This window comes from Pistacia vera, unplaced genomic scaffold (assembly GCF_008641045.1).
Source record: "Pistacia vera cultivar Batoury unplaced genomic scaffold, PisVer_v2 Contig706, whole genome shotgun sequence".
Classification (NCBI taxonomy): domain Eukaryota; kingdom Viridiplantae; phylum Streptophyta; class Magnoliopsida; order Sapindales; family Anacardiaceae; genus Pistacia; species Pistacia vera.
Window position 1 is genome coordinate 478,588 of NW_022196564.1, and position 13,072 is coordinate 491,659.

Here is a 13,072-nt window from a genome sequence, read left to right on the forward strand (position 1 = left end):
AGACTACTCCTCAAAGGTCACAGAAACGTACTGCTAGACACCAAACCAAAATCAAATGATGGAGTAGGAAAAGCAATATAGCTCCAGATTAAACAATCTAAACTTCAATTCCCTAGTTTAAAGTTAAAATCGTTAAATTTCTTCTTTCATTAAGCCAAATGGTTTTGTGTAGAACACCAACCTTATTCAAAAGGCTATATAAATTTTAAAATCTGATGGAAAAATAGTCATCTCACTATGCAATAATCTTGGTTTTAATCAAGGTCTGATTTTGGTCCCAATTTATGTACTTTGTGATGTGTTCTTACTGATACATTGAATCATCATCTTTACTATTCACCATGGTCAGCATGCTGTCCCTCGCGGTTTCAACTCTTCCTATTGTCACTCATTAAATTCAATCCCTTCAAATTTCAGCCTACCTAAGTAAATTTTCTACATAAGTTTACAATATCATAACTTTACCGTGTTGCAGGTGTAATTTTAGTTAACCAAATATCATAAATTTCTACATAAATGTTGAGAGGTAAAAAAAAGATAGCAATGAAAAAAAAAATAGTGTCAACAAACTCAGAACTAACCTTATGTGAGCTGAGGTCTGTTAGTTGTTGTGAAGACCCAGAAGATTCAACATATACTCAGCCCCATAATTGCCCCCAAGGGATCTCAAACAGGGTCCTAGTAGAGAGTTAACGTTTAGACCTTAAGTAGAATCAATACTTCATGTTTCCTAAGATGGGTGTGTAGGAGTTAATTTAAATCCCTAGAGTTAAACGTTAGACCTTAAGTAGAACCCATATAACTCCTAACTGTTATGGATAATATATGCACCACATATTAATCAACATAGGTTTGAGGCATGAAGATTATGGAAATCTTTATTGATTTCTCTAGTTATCCTAATTTGCAGAGAGAAGCATCAATTAAAATGACTTTATGTAACGCCTGGCCCAGGAAAGCGAGTCATATAGGTAGAGAGACATGAGCGATTGAATTCTTACAAGGAAAATTAGGGACAACAAAATTTGCTTGCATTTCACAATCGAATAACTTATACCATTCTTTTTAGAAAGAGTTAAAAGATGTTATTGTAACTATGCAACACAATTAAATTTGTCACATTAAAAGTCGTATATAGGAAACCAAATATCTGTTATGCCAATAGGCCAATTGACACTCTTCACTGAAGCATGATTTTCATGTCAATAACAGCATGGAAGTACTATAATTTATGAATGATGTTAAAATCACCAATGAGATATGTCAACATAATACAAAATATACGTGTGAGAGAGAAAAAACATATGTAGCGACACTGCAAGACACATGTGGATAACTGCAACAGCCAGGTTTTCTTCTGTAAACCGAAAATAAATTCAAAAGCATCAGTCTTAGCAAACTGATCTTTACGAATAATCCGGCAATACTCATCAAATAATGTCTACTTATACAAAGGGAGACAGAGCGCATAGAGTGAGCTATAAAGCTTATTGTGAACCTCTCGATCACCCCTCACTCGTCATTGTCATGTCAATCCGTTATTGGGCTCTAGACCTGGGTTGAGAGATCTCTAGCCATGTTTTAAACAACTCAAACATGGTTATTCATATGGAGCAATTTTAGAAAGAAAGTTGTGACTGTTAAACTTGACCGAATCATAATGGAAAAATAGAACTTACTTCTCCCCGTTGAAGGTTTCCACGCCAAGATCTTCATCCCAAATAAAAATATACTCATAAGCTGCAACAACGTCAGGATGCAAAAACCTTTTGCATACCACCTGCCAATCATATGTGAAAATGAAAGCTAAATGAAGATTTCTCGCATCAAAACCCTGACATAAATCACAAGCAATTCAAGAAGGAATGATCATGAAAACAAAACATATAAAAACAAGAGATGCTATCTATACTTGGTAGCTCTCAAATTAAAGGAGCTAAAAGGTTGGAATTCAGTACTATGCAGAAGATCTTAAAATCTCACCATTTTGTTGTCCTTGCACTAACATGGATTGCGCTCTTTGACCATCAAATCATCCCATTCACTTGTCCGAACCATCATAGTGGAAAAGCAAAAGTTGGAAATCTCAGAAAACTATCAAAATTATGTAACAAAAACTCAGTATCTCTGAAGTAAAAATTAGTTAAGGTAGAAAAAAAAGAATGAAATGGTCCATTCATATACACCTTTTTACCATTCTATCAATATTTTGCCTCTGATTCAAACCAACTGTGATTGTCAGCAAGTACTTCGGCTTTTGCTTCAGATCCTGCAAAATTTAGAGCATTTAATGAGTCAATTCGATAATCTAAAACGTTGATCCAACTGCACAATCAGTAAAGAGGTCAAACTTGAGGATTCTCTATACTTCACATTTTGGTAGAATGGAAATTTGATGCGCAAAATTTTTTCAGACTATGAAAAAAGAAGTTTCCGTCTCATTGTTGGCTCTTCTAGAAGATGAATGCAAGAGGCAGAGGCGTGCCGCACACATCATTATTTCCATTTCTTCCTTCTGTAGTCTTTCCCAAACTAAGATATCAAAAGTTTAAAAAAAAAAAAAAAAAAATCAATTAAAAGAGAATATTATACATAACCAGTGCGGTGATGTCCAACTAAGTCGGAGCCATCAAGAACCCATATCAAAAAGTGGTGGCTCTGAATTGGAAACAGAGAGCTCAATACCCTTAGACTGAGTTTCTATTCCAATGGTTCCGATATTCGAAACCGAGAAAGAGCATTCGGATTCTCACTCTTCTCTCCTCATTCAATCAGCAATCTACTTTCGCTTTCTTTTGCTTCTTCTTATATTATCGGATGTCACCTAATTCCGAGCTCGTTTCACTTCTCTCTTCGTCATCTTCTTCCATAACCTTTCACTTCTTGCTATCCTTCTTCTTAGACCTTTCAGAGTCATCCGCCTTATTCTTTGAGTCCTTCTTTTTCTTCTTTTCCGCCGAAAAGTCAGTTTCGTCTAAACTTTGAAGAGCTATTTTCTTCGTCATCTGCCTCTCTTCTTTCGTTCCGTTAACGTCGAAGGGTGCTAAAGAAGGCATATGGAGAGAGGTGTAGAGAGTTTCTTTTTGGGTAATGTAAATAGCATTACAAGATTAAAGGTCTCACTCAAACATAATTGAAAACAAATTCAATGTTACCATGTGAGAGAACTAAAGAATCAAAAATTGTACTTACGGGAGGTTAGGGACTGCCTCATATTCGATGAATGAAGGAAACCAAGGAGATCAATTGAACGATGAAGATGCGTGGAGAAGAGATGAAGTCAGGTTCTGCAGTTCGGAAATTCGGGCAACAGCGATTAAGATGAAGATGCGTCAGATCGAAGAGATGAAGATGCGTGGGGAAAAGATGAAGTCAAGTTCTGCAGTTCGGAAATTCGGGCAACAGCGATTAAGATGAAGGCGCGTCAGATCGAAGAGATGAAGATGCGTGGGGAAAAGATGAAGTCAGGTTCTGCAGTTCGAAAATTCAGGCAACAGCGAGGGCAAACATGCGTGGAGAAGAGATGAAATTTGGGTTGTGCGTTTGGGAAATTTGGGGAAAACGCTAGAGCAAACATGCGTGGAGAAGAGATGAAATTGCAAAAAATGCTTAATTTATATAAGATAGGGTATTCTGTAAATAACTTAAAAAAGTAAGGGTTCTAATTAGTTATTTAATTTTGAAATATAATTCTATTATGGAAACAAGTCAATTTACAACTAAAAATTTAGTCAGTAAAGAATTAGTGTTAGTTGCCCATAATCGAGGTCTGGCGGGAACAAATAATTTTGGGGGGAATATGAATTTTTTAAGTTAAATTAGCAACTAAATCAAATTTAGTTGCTGTATATACTTTGGGGCCTTTGTAATTACTGTCCAAATATGGGATATTTTGGTAATTTCATTTTTCTACAACTAATCATAATAGTTACTAATAAATTCCTAATTATTCGCAACAATTTAGCAACTAAATTAGTAGTTGCAAAAAATTGTTTTTTGTAACCAAAAATTTAGATGCAAAAGCCATATTTTAGATGCAAATTATCAAATTTTGGAGGAAAAAATCACTCGAAAAAAATTACAACTAAATTTATTAGTCACTAAAGCAACCGGTTCTGTGACTAACAAAATAGTCGCAAAAAATTAACTTTAGATGCCAAATGTTGGAACATGTGGGCCCCAAAATTTTAATCCTCTTTGCTCAATTAATGTCAATTTAGTTGGTAAATGTAGCCTTTTTTTAACTAATTCTGGTTAGTAGCTAAAAAATTGGTTGCAAAATATCAGTTTTCTTGTAATGGCTAAAGTTAACCAAAATTTAAGTTAAGTCAATTTTGCCTTGGCTTTTAATATGAATTAATAAAAAAATGAGAAATTTTCTTTGTATAAACATAGATAATAACTCAAACTTCTTTAATAATTTTGAGCAGCTAAATGGTGACGTTTGAAATGTAAGAAAGTGATGGGTGAAGGGTGCAGAATAACGTTCAGTAAAATATAGTTAAAGTTTAATTTGGGAAAGCGGAAACATTCTTAAACACAAAACATAAAACAAACTCACAAGATTCATCACTTTTTCCATCAAATTAGAATAAAAATCCTCCAAAAAATAAGCATAATTCAACCCTAAAATAAACTAAAATGAAATGAGTAATACACATACCTAAAACTAAGAAAACAGAAAAAGAAGCTAATTGTGGCACCTTGATGAGTGAAAACTTCAACAATTTTGGTCTTCAAAAGTTTTAAGAGCGAATAACATAAAGAAAGTGAAAGAGAGAATAAAGGCTTCGTTTGGTTCAAGATTGGGAATACTACTCTTAGTATTCCCAAAAAAGTTAAACAGTAAAATACCCAAAAACTCTCGGCTCCGTTTGGTTCAAAATTTGGGGGTTTTGGGAAAAGTATTTTGAAAAAAGTTAAAAAAAAGTTGAATTGGGCGGGTATTACGATGTAGAATTTATAAATTAATAAATACCCTTTATGTTTGTTTTTTTACAAAATACCCCCTATAATAAAACATTAAAAGTTAACAAAAATACCCCTAACCCACCCCCAAACACCCCCTACCAGCGACCACCACCGGAGGTGGCCGGAGTCGCCTTATGGGCGCATGACAGGTTGGATCTTGCCGGTCATGCATCGCTATGGCCTTTTCCGGCCAGATCCACGGTGGGAATACTATTTTCAATATTATTCAATTTTTTTTAAACCCTCTAAATTTGTTAATTTAATTAAATACCCCTAAATTTTTTTTTTAAATTATAAAAGCACCCTAATAATCCACATTTACCAGATTCCGGCCACCACCGCCGGAAAATGGCCGGAATCTGGTAGGATGGCGCACTACCAGCTGAATCTGGCCGGTAGTGCGCCGATCTAGCCTTTTCCGGCCAGATCCACGGTGGATCTGGCAGGAAAAGGCCAGATCTAAGGCCAAAGATCTGGCCGTTGACGACCAGATCTTTGGCCGTAACAGTCGGTCACGACGGCCAACAAACGGTCGTCGTTGACCATCAACGACGACCGTTTGTTGGCCGTCGTTCAGAGCAAATACGGCCAGATCTGGCGGTTGACGGCCAGATCTGGCCGTAGATCTGGCCTTTGCCGGCCAGATCCACCTTGGATCTGGTCGAAAAAGGCCATATCGGCGCATGACCGGCAAGATCCAGCTGGTCATACGCCCATAAGGTGACTCCGGCCACCTCCGGTGGTGGTGGCTGACTGGGGGTGTTTGAGGGTGGGTTAGGGGTATTTTTGTTAACTTTTAATGTTTTATTATAGGGGGTATTTTGTAAAAAAACAAATATATAGGGTATTTCATTAATTTATAAATCCTACATCGTAATACCCGCCCAATTCAACTTTTTTTTAACTTTTTTCAAAAAACTTTTCCCAAAACCCCCAAATTTTGAACCAAACGGAGCCAAAGAATTTTAGGGATAAAATCATAAAGAACAGATACATGTAGAAAAGAGTAGAGAGGGTTTTAAACTTTTAATATAATGTAGACGTGAAATATATATATTAATAACAAATTTTTTATGAGTCTGGATATATATATATATAATATTTTTCATTTTTTAAAAATATGAAGATAGACATATATGTGTATGTGTGTGTATATATATATAAATATATATATATAATTTTTTTATAAACCTATATAAACAATTTTTTAACAAAATGTGAGTGTAGGCCCAAGGGGCTGGGTCTGCCACTGCATACAGACATCATGTTGTCTATATATGAAAAAAGCATATGTGAAAGAAGCAGGTAGCTGTGCACCGAAATAGTTCAGATCAGTCTGACTGAGCTTCGCTAGAGGTTGAATGTAGGTGGAAGAGAAGTTGCAGCGGTGGTTGGTGTTTGGAAGAAAAGGGACTGAAGAAATAAAGAAGAAGACGAAAGAAATAAAGAAGAAAGAAGGGCAGATGGCAGGTGGAAGAGAGACTTGTCACGGTGGTTAAGGGAGAGAGACTGAAGAAATAAAGAGGAAGAAGAAGAAACGAATAAATGAAGAAAGAAGTAAATAAAAAAAAAAAATTATAGATGTAGACCCCACCAACATATCGGTCAAATATGACAGTATTTATTGAATACAATTTTTTAAGTAATAAAATAAACACATATTTCAAAAATTGTATCATAGAAATAGTAACCTAAACACACCCGATGTTATTATATTTCTAGAATGTCTATATTGGATTCAATATAACAAATTTAGTAATTAATAATGTAAAACGTGAAAAATTCAAGAGAGAGATATTCATCTTCTCTTTTACTATAACACTATTATTTTCCATAAATAGACATTCCCAATGCTATTTAGGCATATTATTAATATTGAGTATTATTACTGTAACACTTAATTCCAATGCTAGAAAATAGGCATATTATTTTAATATTCAGTAGTACAACTTTTTCCAAGTGAAATCTCAAAATTTCGATGGTTATGCATGAATAATATGATATGACTGATACATGAATAATATTCGTATATGGACTTTCTTTAACAAATGAACGTACCCTCAACAGTCAACATGTCACAACAGGAAAATTTGATACAACACGAAATGTACGTATGAATAAATTTATGATTTATGTTATATAAATATCTGTTTAATCCCCTTTTACTTAAGATGCAATTTAATTATTTATGATTATTAATCCCAATAATTGTATATTTGCACAAGTTCTACACTAATTGTATAAACTTTGTTAACTAAACGAACAATTGTCCAGCGGTCAGGAAAGAAAAATAATCGTCATTAGGTGACTCTGTGATCAACTAGGACTCTTGGGTATAGTACTAAGAGATCATAAGTTGATCTATTTTGATTACTAATAGGGGTGATCATTAGAGGATTTACTCAGTTGTCAACTTCATACCTCGGAGAATTAGTTGAGATACATTCAAGCTAGCCGAATACTCCTGATTATTAAAAAAAAAATAATAAAAAAAAAAAAAAAACTAATGCCCATGTGCCAGAAACTATCTATATATGTTAATAAAATATATAATTAACCTATAATAAGAACTTATCACTTATAGCCCTTTCCTATTTAAAAGAAAAACGAAAAAGAAAAAAAGCTGTGGTTGATGAATGCCAAACGGAACAAATAATGATCTACTTCTAACCAATTATGTTTACTCTTTCCTTTGATCGATACACAGAAAATGATGTTTGATTTATTTCACATGTAACAGCTAGCTCCATTTCCAAAACGTCTTACCTGAATTAAGCTTGCTGGAATTCACAATTCAGAAGGAACTAAGCATGACAGCAGCACCACACTGCATGCCACAGTATTTACCTACCCTCGCTTAATTAATCGTTTCATTTGCGTTGCATGAAATGGAAGTTACGTAACCAGGAACCTTTTCTCTAAACGTTGTGCTTCTATAAGTCGTGAGTCGTGAATCGTGGAATGAAAACTATAAATAAGAATAAACTCCACATATAATAATTTATAATTTTTTAATTTATATTTTAAGAAAGTTATCCTACATAGTAATAATTATCTATATATTACAAAAAAATATATGTTATATTACATTAAAAGTTTAAGATGAAAAAAATATTGTATTATCTAAAATTATTTGGAACAATGATTTATGCTTTAGAGTGTTTCACATCTTTTAATTTACAGGTATATAATAACTCGTTAACATAGACACTTTGTTGTTGATGCTAGAATATTTTTAGCTTTCAAGTACGTTAGAGTTTCTTGACACAAAACTTTTTGTATTTTCGTACTATCATCTTCAAGATTATTTATTTTCTTCTTCTGTCTAATTGTAATAAGGACTGCTAAAACAATGAATTGAAATCTAATACATACTACTAAAATATAAATTATAAAATAAGAAATTAAAACAATAATTTTTATAACTACACCTCTATTATATTATAACCTCCTTATAGTAATCTCACCTTATAGTTTTATATATGCAAAACAAATATAAAACAAAATTGAAAAAAAAAAAAAATTGGGGGCCCGCCCTGATGTAAGGTTTTTCTAAAAATTAATAATTGATTCTCCTGCTCCCAGTTAAGAACATAGTTCTAGGCTTTAGACCATCTCCACCCCATTTGCACCAAAATTACACCAAATTGATGTAAATTTTGGTACAAAATACTATTTCATCTCTAACCATAATACCAAATATTTACCAAAAAGAATATTCTTAGAATATTCTTTTTTTCTTCTTTTATTGTAATAATCAACAATTAATTATTTTACTATTATTTTTTATATATACTAATTAAATATTATAAATGATATTTTTTTAAATAATAATTATTTGAAAATTATACTAATTTAATAAATTAAGTATTTATTTAATCAAAAACATTACATTTAATATAAAAAAACATTACATCTAATATAAAATGATACCAAAAAAAAAAAAAAAAAAACAGCAACACAAAGGTAAAATTCCATATTGATAGTAATTTAATTTTCCGAATTAGTATGTTCTTCCACAAATGATTAATAATGCATTTCGAAGAGCATAGTGAGCCTCTGTATCCTGATGTGTTATGTCGAACAAGAAAATTTCGAAATCGGACATTTCATCTACGACAATTTCAACTAGTAGATGAGATAACAAAATTTTATTCAATGATTTGAATTCTATAACCGATCCAAGCCTACTTGAGTTTTTTCAAAATGAGCAATCAAGAATATGCAAAAAAGAGCTCAACAACAGAGTTAAGGATGTCAAAATAACTATGTTCTTTTCAATATTTGATGATCTTACTGGATCCATACATAATCTACCCGAACACTAAATTATTATTTTAGTTATGTTGTATTTTTTTAATTTTAGTGTTTTAAATTAGTGTTAATTTTTATTTTGAATTATTGTAGTTTAATATTTGCATTGAATAAAGTTCATTTTTAATTTTTCATCATTTTTAAATATATCATTATTATGAGTTATTATTATAAATAATAATTAAATTAAATTAAATTAAATAAAATACTTAAATTGGTGTGATTTTTGGTATAAAATTTATACCAAATTAACTTAACAAAATTAAAAACAAAAAAAAAAAGAAAATTAATATATATAATATATATATTTTTTTTTTTTTTTTTTTTTTTTACACCCAAATTATATATGATATTACCACGCCATTTGGGTGGTGCTTTGGCATGGGTTGGAGCACCAACCCACGCCAATTTGGTGGTTTTACGCCATTTTAGCGTGGGTCGGAAATGCCCTTAGCAATTAGTCAAATTATATCAAGACAAAGAAAAACTTGTATGTGATTTAAAACGTCCAAATAAAAAATTGGGGGCCGCCCTGCATGTAAGGTTTTTCTAATAAATTAATAATTGATTCTCCTGCTCCCACGTTTAGAAGATAGTTTTACTGCAAATTATATCAAGAAAAAAGAAAAATTGTGTATAATTTAAAACGTGCTAAGACAGCATAGCATGCGAATGATGTCAAAGATGTCTAAGAGACTAAGAGTGTATTCACAATATTTGTATATAGGTTTGTTTATCTTTTAAGTCGTTATTTCAAAGATATATGCAATGGGTCCGTTTATTTGTTATTTTGGATAGAATTTTTGAAATAATATTAGAGATCTACATTTTAAAATATTAAACATTTGATTAGTAATTTCATAACCACTAAATATTAAAAAAAAAAAACTATATTAGTTTCAAGAATTAATCCAACTATTTAAAAACACCACATTTAATATATGACAAAGCTACTAATTATCAACCCTTAGAACTGTTTGTACATATGTACTCAATTAACAAACTACGACCTGGTTATATATGTTGTCCATAGTTCAGTCGTTATGTTATCCGTACAGTCATCATGTTATCTATATGTGAAAGAAATAGGGAGCTGTGCGCCGAAATAGTTCAGATTGGCCTGACTAAGCTTCGCCAGAGGTTGAATACAGGTGGAGAGAAGTTGCAGCATGGTTGGTATTGGAAAAGAGGGAATGAAGAAATAAAAGAAGAAATAAGGGAGATGGCAGGTGGAAGAGAGACTTGTCACGGTGGTAAGGGAGAGAGACTGAAGAAATAAAGAGGAAGAAGAAGAAAGGAACTAAAGGTGGAACAAAGGGCCGAGTCAACCCTAACCCGACCGCATTAAAGAGGGTTCAACCCGGACCACATTAGAGAGGGTTCAACCCGGACGCATTACAGGAGAGCCAGGTTGAACCCAACCCGCATGCAACCCTCGGCGGGCCGGGTTGCTATATGGCAACCCACCAACCCGGCGGGTTGCTATTTTTTTGCAATAGTGTTGCCAACCCGTCGGATTGGCCAAAAAAATTAAAAAATAAAAAATTAATTATTTTTCAGTTTCCCCATTTTTTAAATTTTAATTAAACTATTATGATCGAACTCTTACAAATCATTTTACACAATAATATTAAACTATACTTCTAAATCATAATATTAAAATGTAAAAACTTCGTAATCATATAATTTGACACATTGCTATTATTATTTTTTATGGTAAGTAAAATATAAAAAAATAAATACTAAGTCTTATTCTCAAATTTCCATGTCTTATATAAAATATACTTCATTCTTCTGCTAAGTGTATCAATGAAATCATATACAAATACTAATAAACTGTGATACCATACATTTTCAATTAAACTATAAAATTTAAAAAAATAAAAAAGACAATCCAAATATTATTTATATTTATAATAAATTTTTAAATACTTTAGCACTAAAATATATCTAATTAAAAAATCAAACATTTTTTAAGACAAGTCCTAATACAACCCATTATAAAACGACTTATAACAAATTGACCATTGATGACCCAAACCGATAAGAGTAATACTACATATACAACATTCTCATACAATATTTCTCATATAAAATTATGTGACAAAAGATGATTAGTGAAAGTTTAATTTAAATTTAAAATCATTCAATCTTATTTTATCATATAATATTGTATAAAATATTGTATGTATAAACTACCCTAAAATAGTTGTTTTGTAACTTGTTAATTAATTGCAATTATTGTAATCTTTTTTTTCTTACCAAGTTTTTCTCTCATTGGGTTTTTCTTGGTGAGGTTTTAACGAGGCAATAATTGTTGTAATTTCTTATTTTATTTTTTGAATGAATAAATTAATTTTCATATTCAATTTTATTGTATTAAAATTGAATTAATATTGAAATGTTAACAAAAAAAAAATTAATTTAATTAAATTATTGAATTTGAAAAGTTAACTAAAAACATTACATTTATAATTTATTCATTTATAAATTGTAATTATTTATTTGAAAAGTTAAATAAATAAAATAAAATAAAATAAAAATAAAAATAAAAAAAGGGCTAACCTGCCCCGGCCTAGCCGCATCCTAACCCAACAGGTTAGAATTGAGCGCAGGCTAGGCCAATCATTTGTGGACGGGTTAGGACCAATCTGCCCTAATTTAATAACATGCGTGGGTGTTTGGGGGGGGGGGGGTGGGGGGGGGTGGTTTTTTTTTTTGGGGGGTTTTTTTTTTTTTTTTTTTGGATGCACAGGCAGGACCGGACGGATGACTCTATCCAACAAATATATTGCCTTGCTTCTAATCTCGGCATCCTTTTGTGCAAGGGTAGCTCTAGGGTGCGACTCACTTCCTCAGCGAAAGAAGAGTTTAAATGAGGCAACATTAATTTCAATTGCCTAGTAGAAAATCGTTGGAGTTGTTCCAATATGTCTTCTCCTTCCTTTCTCAAATTCGATGATTCAAACAAACACAACAAAGCTCTTGCATCATTTGCCAATGTGGCCTTAAATTCACCGTTATCATCAACGTACTTTTTGAATACATCTGTTTAAACCAAATGTTAGAATATTGATCAAGTGAATAACAAGTTAATTATAGAGATGATAATATTTACCTGATGACACAGAATAACCTTGTTGCCTTAGAAGCCGGAAGCGAAGTGCAATTGTATACAGATCATCGTCATCACTACCATTAATATTGTTGTTGTAAATTGACTGTAAGGCCTGGTTGATCTGATATTCAAAGTGATATGCCACGCCAAGGCGTTGAAGAGCATCAATAAGAGTCGATAGTTCTTCCAATGTTGCTTTTCCTGCTGCATTGCTTAGCATCTTTATTACATCTTCTTTCAGCGTTTCAATTCTCTTCTCAACTTCAGGATCGGACTTCTGCATTAACGATTATAAGAAAATAAAAAATTTATTAGTTAGTTTCATGCTATTAATAAATAAGAAGGTGTTTATATAGGAAGTAATCTTATTTCATGAATGATTTGTTTCATTTAATTGCAACAATAATTACAGATCTCGCTATTCTTTTTTTTCTTCAGAAACATTGATCGAGCGAGCTTCAATATATGGGTCAAACATATAACAAATCATCGATTCAGTATGCATGGAATGAAAGAGACAAAGGGAGAGAAAATATGCATGGAAGAGACATAAAATGGATTCAGTATCTCGTTTCCTGTTGGTTTTGCCTCCCAGGATCTTTGAGTTCGAAAAATGAAAACGTCCCAATTGTTCCACGTTCTTCAATTACACCCAGTCAATAAGGATAT

General features: G+C 32.2%; 1 protein-coding gene across 1 annotated transcript; it reads right to left on the reverse strand.

The window, feature by feature from the left end:
• Window positions 1-11,258: 11,258 nt before the first annotated feature.
• On the reverse strand, window positions 11,259-12,686 carry LOC116114298 (valencene synthase-like). The gene is made up of 3 exons (XM_031400451.1): window positions 12,404-12,686; window positions 12,137-12,333; window positions 11,259-11,270 (listed from the first exon to the last, which is right to left on the reverse strand). Exons 1-3 carry the CDS (start codon window positions 12,684-12,686, stop codon window positions 11,259-11,261), a joined length of 492 nt encoding a protein of 163 aa, XP_031256311.1.
• Window positions 12,687-13,072: the final 386 nt, after the last annotated feature.

Coding starts and splice junctions, on each gene's coding strand:
- LOC116114298 (XM_031400451.1), bottom strand. CDS start 12,686: ATGCAGAAGTCCGATCCTGAAGTTGAGAAGAGAATTGAAACGCTGAAA. Junction 12,334..12,403: donor AGGTTATTCTGTGTCATCAG/GTAAATATTATC, acceptor TGGTTTAAACAG/ATGTATTCAAAAAGTACGTT.